The 25,393-nt window shown below is 42.6% G+C and overlaps 1 protein-coding gene across 1 annotated transcript in view; it reads right to left on the bottom strand.

Annotated features, from left to right (window-relative positions):
- The window catches only part of LOC311122620 (thrombospondin type-1 domain-containing protein 7A-like), a gene marked incomplete at both ends in the record, with an annotated part of 183,486 nt that overhangs the window by 90,988 nt on the left and 67,105 nt on the right, over window positions 1-25,393 (bottom strand). The window contains 2 exon segments of the mRNA XM_084158084.1: window positions 3,549-3,797; window positions 12,910-13,954. Coding sequence (XP_084014210.1) covers window positions 3,549-3,797; window positions 12,910-13,954 — 1,294 coding nt within the window.

Raw genomic sequence — 25,393 nt, 5'->3', positions numbered from 1 at the left:
AGCAGTGGAACTACAGGAATTGGGTGCCATTTCTGATGCAGCCATTCCCATTGTGGTCCTTATAAAGGAAGATGATGGAGAGAGATATGGTTAGTGATTATGAGTGGCTAGTAGGTGCAAGAAAGTGTACATCAATATTAGCCATCTTTTATACCTGTTGTGAATGAAGCACCCTCCAGATTGATTGAGCAGATGCACAACCAAAGCCTGAATGTCCTACAAGGTCACAGCTTGTTAAGCATCATTTAGTTTGATGGCACCTTTGATTGACTGTTTCAAATGTATTATGTATGACACAATAAGATACGCAATAAAAAGATCTGCAGACATAAATAAATGGTTGAATTGGTTTGAATGCTGTTGATGCGTTCTGTTTGTAAATGTCGCCTACGTTTATTTTCTCCTTTTCGTCTTATTGTGCTCTATTTCTTTAATCAGAGTTATCCTGTGGTAGTACACGTTCCAATGCCTGTTAGATGACAACTAGAGAGTACATTTACATTTACGTCATTTAGCAGACGCTCTTATCCAGAGGGTACAAGACATTGCAATAAACATTGCATTACTCTAATTCAATGAATACATCATTTCGAAGCACAAGCTAAAACTCCTTGTTGCATCCCAAATGGCACCCTATTCCCTGTAAAATGGCCTACTTTCAATAGAGACCTATGGGTAGTCCACTACATAGGGAATAGGGTGCCATTTGGGACACAATCATATTTGTATACTTTATTATGGTTAGTAATTCAGACAAATTGCAGCGAGAAGTTGGCAAAATGGTTTTTCGGGAAGTAAACATTAGCATGCATTTGAGTGTGCTCAGTGGACATTAAGCAATGTGCATCTACTAGAAATACTATTTTAAAGGAGTTCTCTATGTATTTGACCGTCAACATACACTCACTGGCCAGTTTATTAGGTACACCACCCCGTTCACGAAAATGGATCGCTCCTACAGACAGTGAGTCACATGGCTGTAGCTTGCTATATAAAGCAGGCAGACAGGCATCAAGGCATTCAGTTACTGTTCGATTGAATGTTAGAATGGTTAAAACGAGTGACCCAAGTGACTTCGAGCGTGGTATGAATCTGCGTGATACCATCACGTCAGCATGGACCAACATCACTGTGGAATGTTTCCGACATCTTGTAAAATGCCTGAAGAATTCAGGATGTTCTGGAGGCAAGGGGGGGTCCGACCTGGTACTACAGTAGATGGGTGAACCTAATAAACTGGCCGGTGAGAGTATATTCACAGAGTGCCTCACGATCTACAATTCATCTTGAATGTCCCCAAAGAGAACATCATGACCTAAATGTACCTCATTGGACCTCAGTGGAAGGACTCAGCTACATTAAACTGAAACAGATCAACTGTAAAGAGCAGTCTATTAAGACAGATTCGAGCTCAGCACTGAATTCAAAGAAAGCTCTAGGATCTGCTTCAAGAGAACTTGAAAGGTTCCTTAAAGTACTTAGTGAGAATGTTACGTATTGCTTTTCAGTTCAAATCCACCCCGGGGTCACAAAATGGCCGCCCTGCCTCGGTCTCCGTGGCGATAATGGAATTTATTTGACGTCACCACCAATGAAAGGGCTCCATATTCATGAGTGGAGTGTCTCTTACTGGTCCCTGGCCGATGCCATGGTGAGGTTGTGGGACAACGAGGCACCTAGGAGTTGCGGTCCATAGCTAGGTCTGGGGGTCTGGGACTAACACTGATGGGGACACTCTAAACGAGGAATCCCTCAATAAGACTAACTGAACTTGGACTCCTGCCACAAGGTTCACACCTCTTCATCTCTCTTTTATCCTGGTCTTCTTCAAATGGTAGTAAGGGAGCATTGGTCCACCGACATTGATTTATTCCTTTCATCGTTATCAGGGACAGAAAACAGGCACATTTTTCCCACAGAACCTATACCCCATGGAAGAAGCCTAGGGACCAAGCTCACAAGCTGTTAACAAATGGGTTATGTCCTGATCCGCATACTAACCTTACTCTATACAGTTTAAAAAAATTATGGACTGACTGATGTCCTCATGTAAACTCACTGTAACAATTTAGTTTCAACCCAATGTAATAATTTTTGTCATGCAAAATGAACTAGCTAGCAACTGCAGGTCAAAACACTAGAGGTGTAAAATGCAGATTGAGGAAATTCCTTTCTCCCCACACCAGGTAGGAGTATAGTTCCACATGGAGTTGTACAGGTTCGGGGGGGGGGGGGGGGAGTAATTTAAGGGGACACACACGCATGCCATCACAGCACATGACTGCATACCGGGTGTGAAAGTGATGGTGTGTCAACACACCCATCTGTGTGTGTGTGTGTGTGTGTGGCAGGGGGATCAGATTAGACGTCGCGCCAACCGACTGACTCTTTTCTAGACACACTCCATTCATCATTTCCTCCATCACTGGCAATGAGCCAAAGGCTGGGCTGTATGTTTCCTCTCCATCTCTCCTGATATGCCCCTCTCTTGTATGGCACCATCGCCCCACACACCCTCTTACCGCCTCCCTCCCATCTCTCCCACCTCTGTATCGCTCCTATTTCTCCCTACATGCCCACCACACCATCACCTAACACACTACCCAACCCCCTCCCCATCTCGCCATCTCTTTCCACATGCCCCCTCACACCGTCGCCCCCACCCTCTCCCCTCTCATCAGCACTACATCATCACCCCACACAATGAAGCTAACCCCCCCCCCCCCCCCCCCTTCTCCCCCTTCAGGCTGTGAATGATAAGCCAGCAGACACCAAACAAGCCACAGCCCAATAGTAGTGGGGTTGTTATTGTGGCTCCTCCCCCTACTGTTAACTCCCCAGTGCTCTTAGTACCACTACTGCTGTTGTGTTGGATGGTTTAGCTACAGTCCTCTGTAGCTCAGCTGGTAGAGCACGGTGCTTGTAACACCAAGGTAGTGGGTTCGATCCCCGGGACCACCCCATACACATTTTTTTTTTTTTAAATGTATGCACGCATGACTGTAAGTCGCTTTGGATAAAAGCGTCTGCTAAATGGCATATTATTATTATTACAGCAACCAGCCAACGTTCCCGGCCACATGGCCTTAATCACTTAACACAGACTCAAACCACTTACTGTATGCACATACACATTTAGTGTTAGAGACACACCAGCCCTGTCTGGACAAGTGTCTGATGTATTATCTGCAAGTGTTTATTGTTTTTAGTCAGCAAAGCTATTTAGGGAGACAGACAGGCGGCTTACCCATAGTGCACTTTAGAGAGAGAATAACTGTAACTGTCAGCCAGCCTGCAGAGTAGAAGTTCACTTCAATTGATCATCTGCAATCCTTGATTGGCTGACATTTTGAGGTATTCCAATGTTTTTCGGAGTACCAATGTGAGTTGGCATAATTTTTAGATTGGAAAATTAAGTTATCATCTGATGAGGAAATTCCTTGTACAGCATACAAATAACACAATTGCTATACTGTTCATAAACATAGACATCCATATAAGACATTGAAATCACAATTTTTTTAAATGTTGGGTGATAGAGTACTTACACGATGCAGGGGGGTACCCCTTCTCCCTGAGGGGTACAGGGTTCCTTCTCCTCCAGTACGGGGCACTCCGCCCCTCCTCCCACAGGGAACAGATGTACCCGTCGTGTGCGTGTGCGCTCGCCCGTGGGCCCGTTGAGCTCGTAGCAGTCCTTGGAACAGGGCGACCAGTCGGTCCAGTCGCTCACCTCACAGTCCTTGGTCAGGACGCAGGCCTGGTAGGTCACTGGTAGGGACTCCTGAGAACACAGGCTGGAGGGAAGAGACAAGGGGTTCATTAATTACGGTCAAAGGAATCAGTGAAGGTGTTTGGTCGAAGGAATGAGGCAAGGTGTTCTAACAACGTAAAATAAGGCCAAACGTGTTCGCAAAATCCAATACTGGAGCTTCACAGTTAGCTTCAAACCTTTTGAACTCATTCTGAATTTGCAACATACCTTTTCTACAAACCTACATCTGCATTTACATTCTAGTCACTCAGCAGATACTCTCTTCCAAAGCAACAGAAATCTGAGATAGGACCCAAATATACGATTATAGATGTACACAGTTTTACAGACAGATACAAGTCTTTTTTTTCTTTCTTTCTTTTTTGGGGGGGGGGGGGGGTAGATGAGCTTAATATTGCAGATAGATTGTAACTTCCATCAATGTAATTGTCTGCATCACTTCCAATCCCCCATGTTTATGTATATATATATACATACACATACATATACATATATATATATCCACATACACATACACATATACACAAATACACACACACATACATACACACATACATACATACATACATACACATACATATCCTTTAAAAATATATATATATTCCCCTTTATTACTTTCCAACCCCACCACCCTTTCCCTACTTGGAGTAAACTAGTGATCAACAATGCTCAGGCCTCTACTTCCAGCTTATACCTACTATCTACATTTTATGGACACAGTCAATTTTACAATAATTATATTTTGTTTGTTTTTTCTCCTGAACTTCCTCTGCTCTCAACCTCTCCGATCATTTTCATGATGTCCATCCGGTTTGCTTCTATATGCCATATCTTTCTAACTGTGCTCTTTCACAAAAGCTCCCAACCTACAACCTATATACTTATTATGGACACAGCGTGCCTACATTATTAGTTGTCTTGTTATTATTTGTTGTTAGTTATTATTAGTCCCATCCTTCAATTCCATTCAACACCTCCCATCTATCTTTTAACACCATCCATTTAGGATTTCTATTTGCCATATATATTTCAACTGTATTGTGATGTCTTACAAAAGTTCTGAACCTTTCTATTCTCATTGTTTCTACAGATTGTGAATTGAAAATAAACATTTTTGCTAAAAGTATTATTATGTTATTGATCGATTGACTATGACTTTTCAGATCACCCAGTAATGTTATCTGCAAGGTTAGCTCCAGGTAAATATTGCAATCCTTTATCCATTCCTGGACCTGTGTCCAAAAACAAGCTACAAATGGACAGTACCAAAACAAATGAGCTAATGATTCTGTCTCTTCGCAGCAAAATCTGCAGAGCTGGGAAGATTATATCCCCCATATAAATAACATTCTATTGGTAGCAAGAATTGTATATAATAATTTAAATTGAAAGAATCTAAGTTTGAATCCGGTGTCGTTTTGCGTATCAGTTCATAAACACTATGCCATGGGATCGGTACGTCAAAAATCTCTTCCCAACTATTTTGCAATCTATATGGGACGGCTGTTAATCCTTTGGTCCTTAAATGAAACTGATATACTTTTTATTTATCACAGTTTTCCTTAACCAATTACGTTCTTTAATGCAAGGCCGACAAACAAGTTCCTTACATTCTCCCCCGTCCACTTTCCTCTTCCATTTTTGCGGTAAGGCTGCAATTATTTGGTTGTAATTTTGGGTAGAGCAGACATTTCCATATGTTTTTGTTAGCTGCATGTGCGACATAACTCCACCAGTCCTACCGATGATATCATTTACGAAGATTATACCTTTTTTAAACATTTTGTCAAAACAAAAAGGTTTTTTGTCAATTAGTATATTTGAGTTTAACCACAATATTTGTTGCATTATTTGTTCTGTCGTTTCTGGAGGATTCAATTGAAATTGCAACCCACTTTCTATGGCTTGTTTTAGAAATAGTGATATTTGGGAGATGATCTCCTTTTCAAATAACTGAAAGTGAGTGGTTGTAATCTGAATAAAGGGAAAAAGGCCATTCTTGAACATTGGGTGAGACAAACTTACTAATTTGCTAGAGAACCAGTTCGGATTTAAGTATAACTTTTGTATGACTGAAGCTTTTAGTGATAGGTCTAATGCTTTAATATTTAATATTTTCTGTCCTCCGAATTCATATTCGTTATATAAATAGGCCTGTTTAATTTTGTCTGGCTTGCCGTTCCAAATAAAATGGAATCTTTTTTTCTCATATAATTTAAAAAACTGTTCGCTAGGCGTAGGGAAGACCATAAGCAAATAGGTAAACTGGGATAATACTAAAGAGTTAATCAGGGTGATTTTTCCACAAATTGACAGGTATTTACCTTTCCATGGTAGCAAGATCTTATCTATTTTTGCTAACTTTCTATAAAAATGTATTGAAGTGAGATCATTTATTTCCTTTGGGATATGTATTCCGAGTATATCCACATCAACATCAGACCATTTTATTGGTAAACTACATGGTAATGTAACATTTTAACTTCTTAGTGATCCAATACGTAATATAGTACATTTGTCATAATTTGGTTGTAATCCAGAGAGGTTAGAAAATGTATCTAGATCCTCTATGAGGCTGTGGAGGGATTCTAGTTGTGGATTTAAAAGAAAACATGAATCATCAGCGTACAATGACACCTTTGTTTTTAAGCACTGGATTTCTAATCCCCTGATATTATTGTTGGATCTGTTTTTAATAGCTAACATCTCGATGGCCACAATAAATAGATATGCCGATAGTGGACAACCTTGTTTCACTCCTCTTGACAGTTTAAAACTTTCTGAGAAATAGCCATTATTGACAATTTTACACCTACGACAGATACAAGTCTTAATGCTGATTGCTCTGTTCTAATTTTAGTGTTTTTCACTAAATGTTAATTTCCTTTTCAATTAAGGTATAAACAGATATTAAAAGAGAAACCAATTGTTCATGATCTGCTTTTTATGTGAAATGAGCTAGGGATAATTGCCTTTAAAACAACTCAAAACATTTAGGTTAAACTCCCCGAAAGTTTCTCAAACGAAACTCGACTTAATGCAAATACTGTCCTACATAATCATCATATTAAAGGCATACCAGGCGTTATGATACAGTACTTTATAACACTCATTGAAATTGGTGACATGTGCATGACATTAATAAATAATGACCAATGTTAAATGAAGTGAGATGAAATATATTTCAAGATATATAGCTTCTATAACAGCAAACACACATGACCCTGAGCCCCTGCCATTTGGTACATTGTCAGTATCATATCAGATAAGCCTCTTTGGGAGCTTCAGTTCAGCCATCTGTGGTGGATTCTATAAGTAGCTCCTAAAAAAACTAAAATACCTCCACATTACTCCTCACTTTAAAGGAGGAATATTCACATATTCTCAACATTAATCCTAGGATAGGCCTAGATCATAGAGATATAATTTTTGCTACTTGAAGATATGGGAATATGATAAAAGTGGTTTCCCATAATTTCAATTATCTATGATTTTCTCTGACCATCTCCCTATGCACGACCATTTAATGTTTCTTTCAAAAAGAAGGTGCCTTGGTGAGGCCGTAGGGTATGATGCAGTATTCATAGTGGCCTGAGGTAGTGCTGAATGCCATCTTCCACTCGTCTACTTCCCGGATTCAGATCAGGTTGTAGGCACTCCCCAGGTCCGACTTGGTAAAGTACCGGGCCCATCGTAGCTGCTCGATGGCCGACGGAACCAGAGGGAGGGGGTACAGGTACTTGGTGGTGACTGCGTTCAGCCCCCTGTAGTCAATGCACAGCATCAGTCCTCCGTCTTTTTTGGCCACGAAGAAGAAGCTGGCGGAGGCAGGAGAGGTAGAGCGTCTGATGAACTCCATTGCCTCAGATAAGGGGATAAATGTGACTCTTGTGCCTTGGAAAGGGGATAAATGTGACTCTTCGGGGGGTGTTGTCCCTCCAGCAGGTCAATGGCACAGTCCCAGGGCCTGTGAGGAGGGAGACACCTAGCCTTTGATGAAGAGAAGACATTGGAGAGATCTGCATACTCACGTGGAATGTTGGGCTGGAGGGCGGACTCCGGACTCTCCACTGACGTGGAACAACAAACCACCGGCAGGCAGGTCGTCCGGCATGAGGTGGACCAGGCTGTGATCCTCTTGGTGATCCAATTGATGGTGGGGTTGTGTAGTCTGAGTCAGGGCAATCCCAAGACCATCCGGTGAAGGGGTGACGTGACGATGTGGAATGACAGCTCTTTGTGGTGCTCCGGTAGTGTGGGAATGGTGATGATGATGGGGAGAGTGACGTGCGTAATGGTGCCTGATCCAAGTGTTTTTTTGTCCAACGAGGTGACGTGTAGCGGAGAAGGCAGTTGCACAGTGGGCAACCCCCACTCAGGCTGGGCAAGCTGCTTCTGGTGCTGTTCGAGGCACTGGGAAACCAGGAGGATTACCTGCTGCATCTATTTTCGTGAGAGGTGTGTAATTCTGTGAGGAGTACTGAGGATGCGAAGAGGCAGGACGCAGACGCAGGAATCAACAAGGTGAAGGTTTACTTAACAATGAGATAGAGAATAACAAAGAGTGAGTAAACGACACTCACACTAACAATTACACACAACAATGACTGAACAGGGCTATATAGTGGTGCTGATGGGATGATGAGGTGCAGGTGCGCTGGAGGTGATTAGGGTGTGTAGGGTTTCCATTCCTGTGTTGCCGAGGTGGTGCGCTCAGACCGGTGGCTCAGTAGACCGGCGAATCAGAGCGCCGGAGGGGAGCAATGGGAGGAGACGTGACAAAGAGAGTGGGATTTATATATTCAGTGTTGAGTGACCTCCATAACAGCCACCCCGATCCTCAGAGACAGAATGGGGAGATATATGCATTTCACATAGCAACAAAGAGGGACATCGCCTTTTAGAAAGCACGTGTACATGAGTGGAGATGAATGGAGACCATTCAATAAAACATGCCTTGAAAACTTCTACCACCACCACCACCACCCAAACATCCTCCAACTATAGCCTACAGTCCAGCTTCAACTAATTCCGTAATATTCATTCATGACCATGCTATGTGGACGCAGTAAGATGGCCACCCATAGAGATGGACATGATGCAAGATGTTGGATAATGGAAAGGGACAGCGGTTTGATCCTCTGACCTTTTCATAGATGTTATGGTTGAGGCCTCTCGTCGTCTGATGGATCCCAGTGAGGAGAATGCAAGAAAGCCATGACACTTCTACTCATTATCCAATTAACTATTACAGTTGATCTGACCAAATAAATAATGCTCAATAATGGTTTTCTGAGAATATTACATTATCTTGAGGTGCAAAAACAAGGATGCCGTTTATCATCGTATCTATTTATTAATATTTGCTATAAATGAATCGCTGAATATCACAATGCTTTCAGTTGGAGGTTATGGTAACTCTGAAGCTTTGAAACTAACTTCACTCTGTAGAAAAGTATGAACTTCCGTTGTTTCTTTGGAAGACGAGGAGTTGTTCGGTTAAACAGAGAATAAATGTTAATAAAAATACAAAACAAAAACATTGCAGGTTCCATTGACTGAACCCTCACATCAGATGAGATGTTTAGGAAAAGAGGTTGCAAAAAAAGTCATAAATATTTTAAATGCAGAGTAAACAAGTCATTAGAGTAATATTAATAAGCTGCAGCACTAATGTGGAGTAATATTAATGTGAGTTCCTCTCATAATATTTTTTTTCCTCCAAAGGCAGCATGTTTGCCAATACTATAAAGCTTGTGCCAGCATAAATAAATAATTTGAGGGTACATTGAATAAACTAATGAGAGAAGACATGAGGACAGAAGAAGAAGAATGCAGACTGTGACTACTATCATCACTCTAAGGCATGGCCTACTAAACCCAACCCTTATGTAATATTCTACAACAACACACTATGGCCATACATTTTCTAGAAGGCAGATAGTTGATGTGCCCTTCCCCATCCATGCCCTAGACAGCCGCCCTTTGGGGTCGGGATTGATTAGGGAGGTCACAGCGCCACTTAAGATGAAGACGCAGGGGGGTCATGAGGAGATTATACAGTTGTATTTGATTGACTCTCCTGCGTTTCCCGTGGTGTTGGGGCTTCCCTGGTTAATATCTCATGACCCGAACATTTCATGGCAACAGAGGGCTCTCAAGGGATGGTCTGATCAGTGTGTCGGGCGGTGTATAGGTGTTTCCGTAGGGGCAACGACGGTGGAAAGTCAGAACCAAATGCCTGCAATGCACATTCCTCCTGAGTATGCAGATTTGGCACTCGCCTTCTGTAAGAAGAAGGTGACTCAATTACCACCTCATAGACAGGGGGATTGTGCGATAGACCTCCAGGTAGGCGCTGCACTTCCTCGTAGTCATGTGTATCCTCTGTCTCAGGAGCGTAAACTCCCTGCCTATGAGGTGGTAAGGCAGACGCCCTGTCCCGGCTATATGACACAGAGGAGAGGTCCATTGAGCCCACTCCCATACTTCCAGAGTCTTGTCTAGTGGCACCGGTGGTGTGGGAGGTCGATGCGGAAATCGAGCGGGCGTTACATACCGACGCTACTCCCCCAGAGTGTCCAGAGGGGCGGAGGTACGTGCCGCTCGAGGTCCGTGATCGACTGATATATTGGGCTCACACGTCACCCTCCTCTGGTCATCCGGGTATTGGTCGAACGGTGCACTGCCTTAGTGGGAAGTACTGGTGGCCCACCTTGGCTAAGGACGTGAGGGTTTACGTTTCTTCTTGCTCGGTGTGCGCTCAGTGTAAGGCGCCTAGACACCTGCCCAGAGGGAAGTTACAACCTCTACCTGTTCCACAACGGCCGTGGTCTCACCTATCGGTGGATTTTGTCACGGACCTTCCCCCCTCCCAGGGGAATACCACGATCCTGGTCGTTGTGGATCGGTTTTCTAAGGCCTGCCGTCTCATTCCGATGCCAGGTCTCCCTACAGCCCTACAAACGGCCGACGCCCTGTTTACTCACGTCTTCCGGCACGGGGTGCCTGAGGATATAGTATCTGATCGGGGTCCCCAGTTCACCTCTAGAGTCTGGAGCGCGTTTATGGAACGTTTGGGGGTCTCGATTAGCCTTACCTCGGGTTTTCACCCTGAGAGTAATGGGCAGGTGGAGAGAGTAAACCAGGATGTGGGTAGGTTTCTGAGGTCCTATTGCCAGGACCGGCAGGAGGAGTGGTCGGGTTATATCCCCTGGGCAGAGATAGCCCAAAACTCACTTCGCCACTCCTCCACTAATCTTACGCCTTTTCAGTGTGTGTTGGGTTATCAGCCGGTCCTGGCACCCTGGCATCAGAGCCAGATCGAGGCTCCTGCGGTGGATGAGTGGTTTCGGCGCTCGGAGGAAACATGGAACGCTGCGCATGTCCATCTGCAGCGGGCTATCAGAAGGCAAAAGGCGAGCGCCGATCGCCACCGCAGTGAGGGTCCGGTTTATGCACCGGGAGATCAGGTCTGGCTCTCGACCCGAAACCTGCCCCTTCGCCTGCCCTGCCGGAAGCTGGGTCGGCGGTTTGTGGGGCCATTTAAAGTCCTGAGGAGATTGAACGAGGTATGTTATAGGTTACAACTGCCCATAAATTACTGCATTAACCCCTCGTTCCATGTGTCTCTCCTCAGGCCGGTGGTAGCTGGTCCACTCCAGGAGAATGAGATACGAGAGGCTCCTCCGCCCCCACTAGACATCGAAGGGGCTCCGGCGTACTCAGTCCGTTCCATCGTGGATTCGAGGTGTCGGATGGGGGGTTTGCAGTATCTCGTGGAGTGGGAGGGGTACAGTCCGGAGGAACGGTGCTGGACATCCTAGATCCCTCCCTGTTGAGGGATTTCCACAGGAGTCATCCGACTCGCCCTGCTCCGCGTCCTCCTGGCCGTCCCCAAGGGGGGGGGGTTCTGTCACGGATTCTGCCGAGGCTGCTCCTCCTCCTTGCTCGGGCAGGCTTCGGCGTTCATCGTCCCTGGAGTACTAGCTGCTGCCGATCGATGTTTCAGTGTTTGTCTTGTTCAGTCTTGAGTGTTTACACCTGTTTGCTATTATGTTTGATTGTTGCCACTATATTTACCCCTGTCTCTCGTTTGGTAAATTGTGTGTTATTGTTTTTGTTTCCCATAAGGTCGGCATTGCTGTGTCGTATGCGTGTATTTGTTTTCCTGCCTGTTAGGAGGTTTTGTTTTGTATGTTCTTTTTACTGGTTAGTAAAGTACGTCTGCCAGTAGCTCTGTGTCCTGCACTTGACTTCACTCACCGCATACATTTACATTACATTTACACGTCGCCGTTGACAATGGAACAAGGCACTAAAGTAATACTGCAAAAAAACACAGCAAATGAATACACTTTTTGGCCTAAATCCTCAGCCTTATGTTTGAGGCAAATCCAACACAATACATAACTAAGTAACTGCCTCCTTATTTTCAAGCATGGTCATGGCTGCATCATGGTATGGGTATGCTTGACATCAATTTATTCAGGATGAAAAGAAAAGGGATGGAGCTAAGCACAGGCAAAATCGTAGGGGAAAACCTGCTTCAGTCTGTTTTACACCAGACACTGGGAGAGGAATTCACCTTTCAGCAGGACAATAACCTACAACACAAGCCCAAATCTACACTGGAGTTGCTTACCAAGAAGACAGTGAATGTTCCTGAGTGGCCAAGTTACAGTTTTGACTTAAATCTGCTTGAAAATCTATGGCAAGACTTGAACATTTCTGTCTAGCAATGATCCACAACACCTTGACAGAGTTTGAAGAATTTCGAAAATAATAATGTGCAAATATTGCACAATACAGGAGTGTAAAGCTCTTATGAGACTTACCCAAGAAGATTCAGAACTGTAATCGCTGCCAAAGGTGTTTCTAACATGTATCGACTCAGGGGGGTGAAAACGTATCGAATCAAGGTATATTATTGTTTTATTTTTCATGAATCGTAAAAATACAATAAAAAATCATCCACTTAGACAGACTATTTGTGTAGATCATTCACAACAAAACGACAATCACATCAATTTTAATCCCACTTTGTAACACAATAAAATGTAAAGAAATCCAATGAGGGTGTAGACTTTCTATAGGCACTGTAAGAGAGACTTTAAATTATAAGTGCGACTTACCTGAGTGCATCAGGGTTGCCGCTCCTGTGAACACAGGTCACCTCCCTGGTCTGGTATCCAACCTGCAGGTCCCAAAACTTCCCTCCCTGTCGGTTCTGTCTGTTCCTGTTCCTCTTATTTTTGATCAGCTCCTTGGTCTCTGGGTCTTTCACCCTCCCCCTCGCCCTCGCCCGCTCTCTCACCCGCTCCTTGACTCTTTCCTTGTTCTTCCTGCGTCCTTCTTTGGCTGCCTGTCTGCCTTTTCTCCCCTCCTTTCTTTTCATCCTTTCTTCTTTGCTCAGACGAGGCTGGCGTGGGGTGGGCACCTCGCTGCCCTCTTTGGCCTCTTTACCCTTTTTACCCTCTCTGCCCTTGCGAAGCCGGCGAGGGACAGCCACATCTTTACCCTGACTAAGGGTGGGAGTCTGCCTGGCCATGCGAGGGAGGGGTACAGAGCAGGGACCCCAGGATCCCACCCTTAGACTATAGAGGCTCTCTGGGCCCGCGCAGGGACCTGGCTGACACGTCTGGAACTCTGTCAGGTTAGGGCAGGCCGAGCCCCCGAACATGGGCGGCGCCAGGACAAAACGTACACGATTCTGAAGACCCGTGCCGCACGTTTTCGAACAGGAAGTCCATGGGGTGAACTGGGAGACCACGCAGTCCCGCGGGCATGGGATCAGACAGGCCTGCTCCAGCCTGGGCTTGGGCTCAAAGTATTCACAAATCGCCACATCCTCCGCGGGCACACCATCCACTTTCTGGACGCAGCCAACCTCGCGTGTCTGGATTCCCTCCTCGCCGTGGGTACACACGGCCGGCCGCTGGACTGCCCCGGTGCTCCGCATGGACACAGGCACGCACTGGTTCCAGGCGCCCAGCTGCCAGTCGTACAGGTCCTTGTGCCAGTCACACACGCGGAAGCAGCTCTGCTGGTTCTCCGGGCGCTCGGCCTGGTCACAGTTGGTGTGCAGGGTGGTCCAGCCTTCAGAGTGGGCGCACCACACCGCCCGGCTTTGGCTGCCCCCTGGGCCACACTCGCTGCCCATACACCGGCCCCATGGACCTGGGGAAACAGAGACAGAGAGGACACAGGGAGTTCAACTGAAGGATGTACTATCAGAGCAGTTAGTCAGAATATTATCCAAATGGAAAGCATACTGTGGAGGGAACTCAGCTCCTATCTGTCAGATTTGACTGTACAACCGTGAATCACTACAAGACTGTGTAAAAGTCCTTCTAACATTCCGTCTAAATGTTGCCATTCAAGACTTTGACTTTGATCAAAAGTCAGAGGGCAGTTTATAAGGAATTTGCATAATCTCTCCACATGACTTTCCTATTAATCAAAGCACCTTGAAAGCCCAGAAGACCAAGCTCTCTAGTGCTGCTATACCAGAGGACTATTAGTCAGAGTTTCTAAAGCGCTTCTAAGGACAACAGAACTGTAATGTGTTTACACATCCAACACAAACAACCAAAGTGCCTCGGAAGAATAACTACTTCCTGATAAATAACGCACACGCACACACACACTCCGCCAAATCACTCCGCCAAGCGCAATTAAATCACTCCGCCAAGTGCAATTTTCTGATACACTTCCTTCCTCTAGGATTTATGAGAATGCAATTAAAGGTCAACGTAAACATCCCCTTAGAGCATAAAACGGCAAGTAGGTACATGACAGGCAGACAGAGAGCCCAGAGCACAGAGCCCAGAGCCCAGAGCCCAGAGCCAGGGCAGCATTACCACTCTGACTGGATCAATATTCTCAGGAAATGTATGAGATGGAAGGTACAGTGGGGAGGGATGTCATTGAGGAATAACCTAACCTGGCTTACCCTAGCATAAACAGTCAATCAATACATCTATCAATTCTGCATGAAGGATAAGCAGGACTTGAAATAATGGTACAATCAGCCCATGACATCACCAGCACTGAAGTGATTGTGTTTGGTCCCGTGTAGCTCAGTTTGTAGAGCATGGCGCTTGCAACGCCAGGGTTGTGGGTTTGTTTCCCACGGGGGGCCAGAATGAAAAAAAATGTATGCACTCACTAACTGTAAGTCGCTCTGGATAACAGCGTCTGCTAAATGACTAAAATGTCAAATGTAAATGTTTGAGGTGCTGAAAGGACAGCTCCGCCAATCTCCGGCTGGATAGGATTCACAGCAATGTGGACCCATCTTGTGGTGCTGAAGGACAGCCCTGCTATTCTATCAGTGAGGATTACCAGTGGGGAGGAGGGCCCTCCGCTAGTTTATTTGAGCTCTGTTTTATGCTGTTGGATTGAGCAGCTTGAAGTGCTACTGCTGACTTGGGCTGCCAGCCTCTCTCTGTGAGCTGAGGCAGGGAGGGAGAGCCTATGTAGCTTACTGTGTGAGAGGGCAACCTGCTCAGATGAATCTGTATTACAGAAGTGGGTCAGAGTCAGAGGAATCCTCTTCCTAGCTCAACAAACAACCACGGGCTCTCCCATCCACCCCCTTTCTTTCCCCAACATCTCCCCGCATCCCCCCGCCTCTCCCCCGCCTCTCCCCCGCCTCTCTGGTGTCCAAGTGATCTATCTAAGCAGAGCCAGGGAGGAGTGCCGACTGTCGGAACAAGGACACAGCCTGGGGGTTTACTGTCTGCTGGTTCCAGATCAGTTATTATTGTGTAACAAGGCATAACATCAACCAGAGGAGTAGGCATAACAGATCTGAGACCAGGCAAGGGTGGGTGTAGCCTACAGTGGGAGGAATTACAAAGGAGGCAAAGCTAAGAGCTGAAGGCTGAATGAGTCAACCTGGGTTTGTCATTTGGGAGTCTTAAGGGTCAGATAACTTCCAGATGACATGAGTAATAATTTCCCCCAAGAGATTCATTCATTTTCCATATATGTGTATGTCTGCATGTTGTGCTGTATGCCCGATTGAACGCATATGGTAAAGTACTACTGATGGACTGCCTGAGGTTCAGCACAGGGGAACTCTCCGTGAATGAAAAGCTTCAAGGTAAAGCACAGGGGAACTTTCCGTGAATGAAAAGAAGTAAGGTTCAGCACAGGGGAACACTCCGTGAATGAAAAGCTTAAATTGCTGCACAATCCCCTTGACTGGCTACCTGAAAAGCAGATGCAAGCAAGCATCTGTTCCCCCTGCTATGCTACAAGACTGTTTCCTACAATAACACAGTTCCAATGTAGGCCACTATATCTGCCTGACATAGAATAGATTAGCCTGGGATGTGTGATTCATGACCAGCAGGGCCGGAAGGATAGAAGAGAGGAGAGGAGAGGAGAGGAGAGGAGAGGAGAGGAGAGGAGAGGAGAGGAGAGGAGAGGAGAGGAGAGGAGAGGAGAGGAGAGGAGAGGAGAGGAGAGGAGAGGAGAGGAGAGGAGAGGAGAGGAGAGGAGAGGAGAGGAGAGGAGAGGAGAGGAGAGGGAGAGCAGTCCGAGAACTGAGGATGGAGGACAGGGGCTGTTTTAAGCAGTGATTTATGTCTTGACTCCGCAAAGCAGAGTCATGGTGATGAAAAAGTCAGCAGAAGGAGCAGCGCCTGAATTAGCAGCAGAGAGAGAGGCCCGGTCGATACGGATCAATAATTCCTCGCGAGAAACTGCCTCCGAAACAAGAGACAGCCCTGCCGCTCCCACTGAGACACACACACAAAAAAACACACGCATAAACACAGACACATAGACACATAGATATATAGATACATAGACACATAGACACATAGATACATAGACACACAGACACATAGACACATAGATATATAGATATATAGATACATAGACACATAGACACATAGACACATAGACACATAGATACATAGACACATAGACACATAGACACATAGATACATAGACACATAGACACATAGATATATAGATACATAGACACATAGACACATAGATACATAAACACATAGACACATAGACACATAGATACATAGATACATACACATATAGACACATAAACACACAGATACATAGACACATAGACACATAGACACATAGATACATAGACACATAGACACATATACACATAAACACACAGATACATAGACATATAGATACATAGACACATAGACACATAGACACATAGATACATAGATACATAGACACATAGACACATAGATACATAGACACATAGATACATAGACACATATATACATATACACACAGATACAGACACAAATATACATAGATACATAGACACATAGACACATAGACACAGATACACAGACACATAGACACATAGACACAGACACATAGATACATAGACACATATACACAGATATATACATACATAGATACATAGACACATAGATACATAGATACATAGACACAGACAGATAGATACATAGATACATATACACATAGACACAAAGATACATAGATACAGACACATAGACACATAGATACATAGATACATAGACACAGACAGATAGATACATAGATACATAGACACATAGATACATAGACACATAGATACATAGATACATAGATACATAGACACATAGATACATATATACAGTGGGGAAAAAAAGTATTTAGTCAACCACCAATTGTGCAAGTTCTCCCACTTAAAAAGATGAGAGAGGCCTGTAATTTTCATCATAGGTACACGTCAACTATGACAGACAAATTGAGAAAAGACATTCCAGAAAATCACATTGTAGGATTTTTTATGAATTTATTTGCAAATGATGGTGGAAAATAAGTATTTGGTCACCTACAAACAAGCAAGATTTCTGGCTCTCACAGACCTGTAACTTCTTCTTTAAGAGGCTCCTCTGTCCTCCACTCGTTACCTGTATTAATGGCACCTGTTTGAACTTGTTATCAGTATAAAAGACACCTGTCCACAACCTCAAACAGTCACACTCCAAACTCCACTATGGCCAAGACCAAAGAGCTGTCAAAGGACACCAGAAACAAAATTGTAGACCTGCACCAGGCTGGGAAGACTGAATCTGCAATAGGTAAGCAGCTTGGTTTGAAGAAATGAACTGTGGGAGCAATTATTAGGAAATGGAAGACATACAAGACCACTGATAATCTCCCTCGATCTGGGGCTCCACGCAAGATCTCACCCCGTGGGGTCAAAATGATCACAAGGACGGTGATCAAAAATCCCAGAACCACACGGGGGGACCTAGTGAATGACCTGCAGAGAGCTGGGACCAAAGTAACAAAGCCTACCATCAGTAACACACTACGCCGCCAGGGACTCAAATCCTGCAGTGCGGACGTGTCCCCCTGCTTAAGCCAGTACATGTCCAGGCCCGTCTGAAGTTTGCTAGAGTGCATTTGGATGATCCAGAAGAGGATTGGGAGAATGTCATATGGTCAGATTAAACCAAAATAGAACTTTTTGGTAAAAACTCAACTCGTCGTGTTTGGAGGACAAAGAATGCTGAGTTGCATCCAAAGAACACCATACCTACTGTGAAGCATGGGGGTGGAAACATCATGCTTTGGGGCTGTTTTCTGCAAAGGGACCAGGACGACTGATCCGTGTAAAGGAAAGAATGAATGGGGCCATGCATCGTGAGATTTTGAGTGAAAACCTCCTTCCATCAGCAAGGGCATTGAAGATGAAACGTGGCTGGGTCTTTCAGCATGACAATGATCCCAAACACACCGCCCTGGCAACGAAGGAGTGGCTTCGTAAGAAGCATTTCAAGGTCCTGGAGTGGCCTAGCCAGTCTCCAGATCTCAACCCCATAGAAAATCTTTGGAGGGAGTTGAAAGTCCATGTTACCCAGCGACAGCCCCAAAACATCACTGCTCTAGAGGAGATCTGCATGGAGGAATGGGCCAAAATACCAGCAACAGTGTGTGAAAACCTTGTGAAGACTTACAGAAAACGTTTGACCTGTGTCGTTGCCAACAAAGGGTATATAGCGAAGTATTGAGAAAATTTTGTTATTGACCAAATACTTATTTTCCACCATAATTTGCAAATAAATTCATTAAAAATCCTACAATGTGATTTTCTGGATATTTTTTTCTCCTTTTGTCCGTCATAGTTGACGTATACCTATGATGAAAATTACAGGCCTCTCTCATCTTTTTAAGTGGGAGAACTTGCACAATTGGTGGCTGACTAAATACTTTTTTTCCCCACTGTACATAGATACATAGATACAGACACATAGAAACATAGATACATAGATACATAGATACATAGACACAGACACATAGACACATAGATACATAGATACATAGACACAGACAGATAGATACATAGATACATAGACACATAGATACATAGACACATAGATACATAGATACATAGATACATAGACACATCGATACATATATACATAGATACATAGATACAGACACATAGACACATAGATACATAGATACATAGATACATAGACACATAGATACATATATACATAGATACATAGATACAGACACATAGAAACATAGATACATATATACATAGATACATAGACACAGACACATAGACACATAGACACATAGATACATAGACACATAGATACATAGACGTATAGATACATAGATACATAGATACATAGATACATAGATACAGACACATAGACACATAGATACATAGATACATATATACATAGACACATAGACACAGACAAGTAGATACATAGATACATAGATACAGACACATAGACACATAGATACATAGATACAGACACATAGATACAGACACATAGACACATAGATACATAGATACAGACAGATAGATACATAGACACATAGACACATAGACACATAGACACATAGATACATAGATACATAGATACAGACACATAGACACATAGACACATATATACATAGATATATAAACACATAGATACATAGATACATACATACATAGACACATAGATACATATATACATAGACACATAGACACAGACAAGTAGATACATAGATACATAGATACAGACACAAAGACACATAGATACATAGACACATAGACACATAGATACATATATACATAGATACATAGATACAGACACATAGATACATAAACACATAGATACATAGACACATAGATACATATAGACATATATACATAGACACATAGACACAGACAAGTAGATACATAGATACATAGATACAGACACATAGACACATAGATACATAGACACAGACACATAGATACATAGATACATAGACACATAGACATAGACACATAGATACATAGACACAGACACATAGATACATAGACACAGACACATAGATACATAGATACATAGACACAGACACATAGATACAGACACATAGACAAACTGACACATAGACACATAGATACAGACGTATAGACACATAGATACATAGACACATAGACATATAGACACATAGACACAGACACATAGACACATAGATACATAGACTCATAGATACATAGATACATAGATACAGACACGTAGACACATAGATACAGACGTATAGACACATAGACACATAGACACATAGACACATAGACACACAGACACATAGACACATAGACACAAACACATAGACACATATATACATAGACTCATAGATACATAGATACATAGATACAGACACGTAGACACATAGATACATAGATACATAGACACATAGACACAGACACATAGATACATAGACACATAGACACATAGATACATAGATACAGTGGGGGGAAAAAGTATTTAGTCAGCCACCAATTGTGCAAGTTCTCCCACTTAAAAAGATGAGAGAGGCCTGTAATTTTCATCATAGGTACACGTCAACTATGACAGACAAATTCAGAAAAGAATTCCAGAAAATCACATTGTAGGATTTTTTATGAATTTATTTGCAAATTATGGTGGAAAATAAGTATTTGGTCACCTACAAACAATCAAGATTTCTGGCTCTCACAGACCTGTAACTTCTTATTTAAGAGGCTCCTCTGTCCTCCACTCGTTACCTGTATTAATGGCACCTGTTTGAACTTGTTATCAGTATAAAAGACACCTGTCCACAACCTCAAACAGTCACACTCCAAACTCCACTATGGCCAAGACCAAAGAGCTGTCAAAGGACACCAGAAACAAAATTGTAGACCTGCACCAGGCTGGGAAGACTGAATCTGCAATAAGTAAGCAGCTTGGTTTGAAGAAATCAACTGTGGGAGCAATTATTAGGAAATGGAAGACATACAAGACCACTGATAATCTCCCTCGATCTGGGGCTCCACGCAAGATCTTACCCCGTGGGGTCAAAATGATCACAAGAACGGTAAGCAAAAATCCCAGAACCACACGGGGGGACCTAGTGAATGACCTGCAGAGAGCTGGGACCAAAGTAACAAAGCCTACCATCAGTAACACACTACGCCGCCAGGGACTTAAATCCTGCAGTGCCAGACGTGTCCTCCTGCTTAAGCCAGTACATGTCCAAGCCCGTCTGAAGTTTGCTAGAGTGCATTTGGATGATCCAGAAGAGGATTGGGAGAATGTCATATGGTCAGATGAAACCAAAATATAACTTTTTGGTAAAAACTCAACTCGTCGTGTATGGAGGACAAAGAATGCTGAGTTGCATCCAAAGAACACCATACCTACTGTGAAGCATGGGGGTGGAAACATCATGCTTTGGGGCTGTTTTTCTACAAAGGTACCAGGACGACTGATCCGTGTAAAGGAAAGAATGAATGGGGCCATGTATCGTGAGATTTTGAGTGAAAACCTCCTTCCATCAGCAAGGGCATTGAAGATGAAACGTGGCTGGGTCTTTCAGCATGACAATGATCCCAAACACACCGCCCGGGCAACGAAGGAGTGGCTTCCTAAGAAGCATTTCAAGGTCCTGGAGTGGCCTAGCCAGTCTCCAGAGCTCAACCCCATAGACAATCTATGGAGGGAGTTGAAAGTCCGTGTTGCCCAGCGACAGCCCCAAAACATCACTGCTCTAGAGGAGATCTGCATGGAGGAATGGGCCAAAATATCAGCAATAGTGTCTGAAAACCTTGTGAAGACTTACAGAACACGTTTGACCTGTGTCATTGCCAACAAAGGGTATATAACAAAGTATTGAGAAACTTTTGTTATTGACCAAATACTTATTTTCACCATAATTTGCAAATCAATTAATAAAAAATCCTACAATGTGATTTTCTGGATTATTTTTCTCATTTTGTCTGTCATAGTTGACGTGTACCTATGATGAAAATTACAGGCCTCTCTCATCTTTTTAAGTGGGAGAACTTGCACAATTGGTGGCTGATTAAATACTTTTTTTCCCCACTGTACATAGATACATAGACAAATAGATACAGACGCATAGATACATATACATATAGATACATAGACACATAGACACATAGATACATAGATTCATAGACACATAGATACATAGATACATAGATACAGACACATAGACACATAGACACATAGACACATAGATACATAGATACAGACGTATAGACACGTAGACACAAAGACACATAGACACATAGATACATAGATACACAGACACATAGACACATAGATACAGACGCATAGATACATATACACATAGATACATAGATACATAGATACATAGACACATAGACACAGACACATAGATACATATACACATAGATACATAGATACATAGATACATACACAGACACATAGACACATAGACACATAGATACATAGATACATAGACACATAGATACATAGATACATAGATACATAGACACATAGACACAGACACATAGATACATAGATACATAGACACATAGATACATAGATACATACACATAGACACATAGACACAGACACATAGATAGAGACACATAGATACAAACACATAGACACATAGACACAGACACATAGATACAGACACATAGACACATAGAAACAGACACATAGATACAGACACATAGACACATAGACACAGACACATAGATACAGACACATAGACACATAGACACAGACACATAGATACAGACACATAGACACATAGACACAGACACATAGATACAGACACATAGACACATAGACACAGACACATAGATACAGACACATAGATACAGACACATAGACACATAGACACAGACACATAGATACAGACACATAGACACATAGACACAGACACATAGATACAGACACATAGATACAGACACATAGACACATAGATACAGACACATAGACACATAGACACAGACACATAGATACAGACACATAGATACAGACACATAGACACATAGACACAGACACATAGATACAGACACATAGATACAGACACATAGATACAGACACATAGACACATAGATACAGACACATAGACACATAGACACATAGACACATAGACACAGACACATAGATACGTAGACACATAGATACAGACACATAGACACATAGATACAGACACATAGACACATAGACACATAGATACAGACACATAGACACATAGATACATAGACACATAGACACATAGACACAGACACATAGACACATAGATACAGACACATAGACACATAGACACATAGATACAGACACATAGACACATAGACACATAGACACAGACACATAGATACGTAGACACATAGATACAGACACATAGACACATAGATACAGACACATAGACACATAGACACATAGATACAGACACATATTCACATAGACACATAGACACATAGACACAGACACATAGATACGTAGACACATAGATACAGACACATAGACACATAGATACAGACACATAGACACATAGACACAGACACATAGATACAGACACATAGACACATAGACACAGACACATAGATACAGACACATAGATACAGACACATAGACACATAGATACAGACACATAGATACAGACACATAGACACATAGACACAGACACATAGATACAGACACATAGATACAGACACATAGACACATAGATACAGACATATAGACACATAGACACATAGACACAGACACATAGACACATAGACACAGACACATAGATACAGACACATAGATACAGACACATAGATACAGACACATAGACACAAAGACACAGCCACATAGATACAGACACATAGATACAGACACATAGACACATAGACACATAGACACATAGACACAGACACATAGATACGTAGACACATAGATACAGACACATAAACATATAGATACAAACACATAGACACATAGACACATAGATACAGACACATAGACACATAGATACATAGACACATAGACACAGACACATAGATACATAGATACAGACACATAGACACATAGACACATAGATACATAGACACATAGACACATAGATACATAGACAAATAGACACATACACATAGACACATAGACACAGACACATAGATACATAGACACATAGACACAGACACATAGACACATAGACACATAGATACAGTCACATAGACACATAGATACAGACACATAGACACATAGACACATAGACACATAGATACAGACACATAGACACATAGACACATAGATACAGACACATAGACACATAGATACATAGACACATAGACACATAGACACAGACACATAGATACATAGATACAGACACATAGACACATATATACATAGACACATAGACACATAGACACATAGATACAGACACATAGACACATAGACACATAGATACATAGACACATAGACACAGACACATAGACACATAGATACAGACACATTGACACAGACACATAGATACATAGATACAGACACATAGACACATAGACACATAGATACATAGACACATAGACACAGACACATAGACACATAGACACATATATACAGTCACATAGACACATAGACACATAGACACAGACACATAGATACGTAGACACATAGATACAGACACATAGACACATAGATACAGACACATAGACACATAGACACATATATACAGACACATAGACACATAGATACATAGACACATAGACACAGACACATAGATAGATACAGACACAGACACATAGATACATAGACACATAGACACATAGATACATAGATAGATACAGACGCATAGATACATATACACATAGACACATAGATACATAGACACATAGACACAGACACATAGATAGATACAGACGCATAGATACATATACACATAGATACATAGATACATAGATACATAGACACATAGACACAGACACATAGATACATATACACATAGATACATAGATACATAGATACATACACAGATACATAGATACATAGACACATAGACACATAGATACATAGATACAGACACATAGACACATAGATACATAGACACATAGACACATAGATACATAGATACATAGATACAGACGTATACACACATAGACACATAGACATAGATACATAGACACATAGACACACAGATACAGACACATAGACACATAGACACATAGATACAGACACATAGACACATAGACACATAGACACAGACACATATATACGTAGACACATAGACACAGACACATAGACACATAGATACAGACACATAGACACATAGACACATAGATACAGACACATAGACACATAGATTCATACACACATAGACACAGACACATAGATA

This window comes from Coregonus lavaretus, assembly GCF_964263955.1.
Source record: "Coregonus lavaretus genome assembly, chromosome: 3".
Lineage (NCBI taxonomy): Eukaryota > Metazoa > Chordata > Actinopteri > Salmoniformes > Salmonidae > Coregonus > Coregonus lavaretus.
Note: the sequence above shows the minus strand (reverse complement) of the source record. Positions and strands in the feature narration are given on the sequence as shown.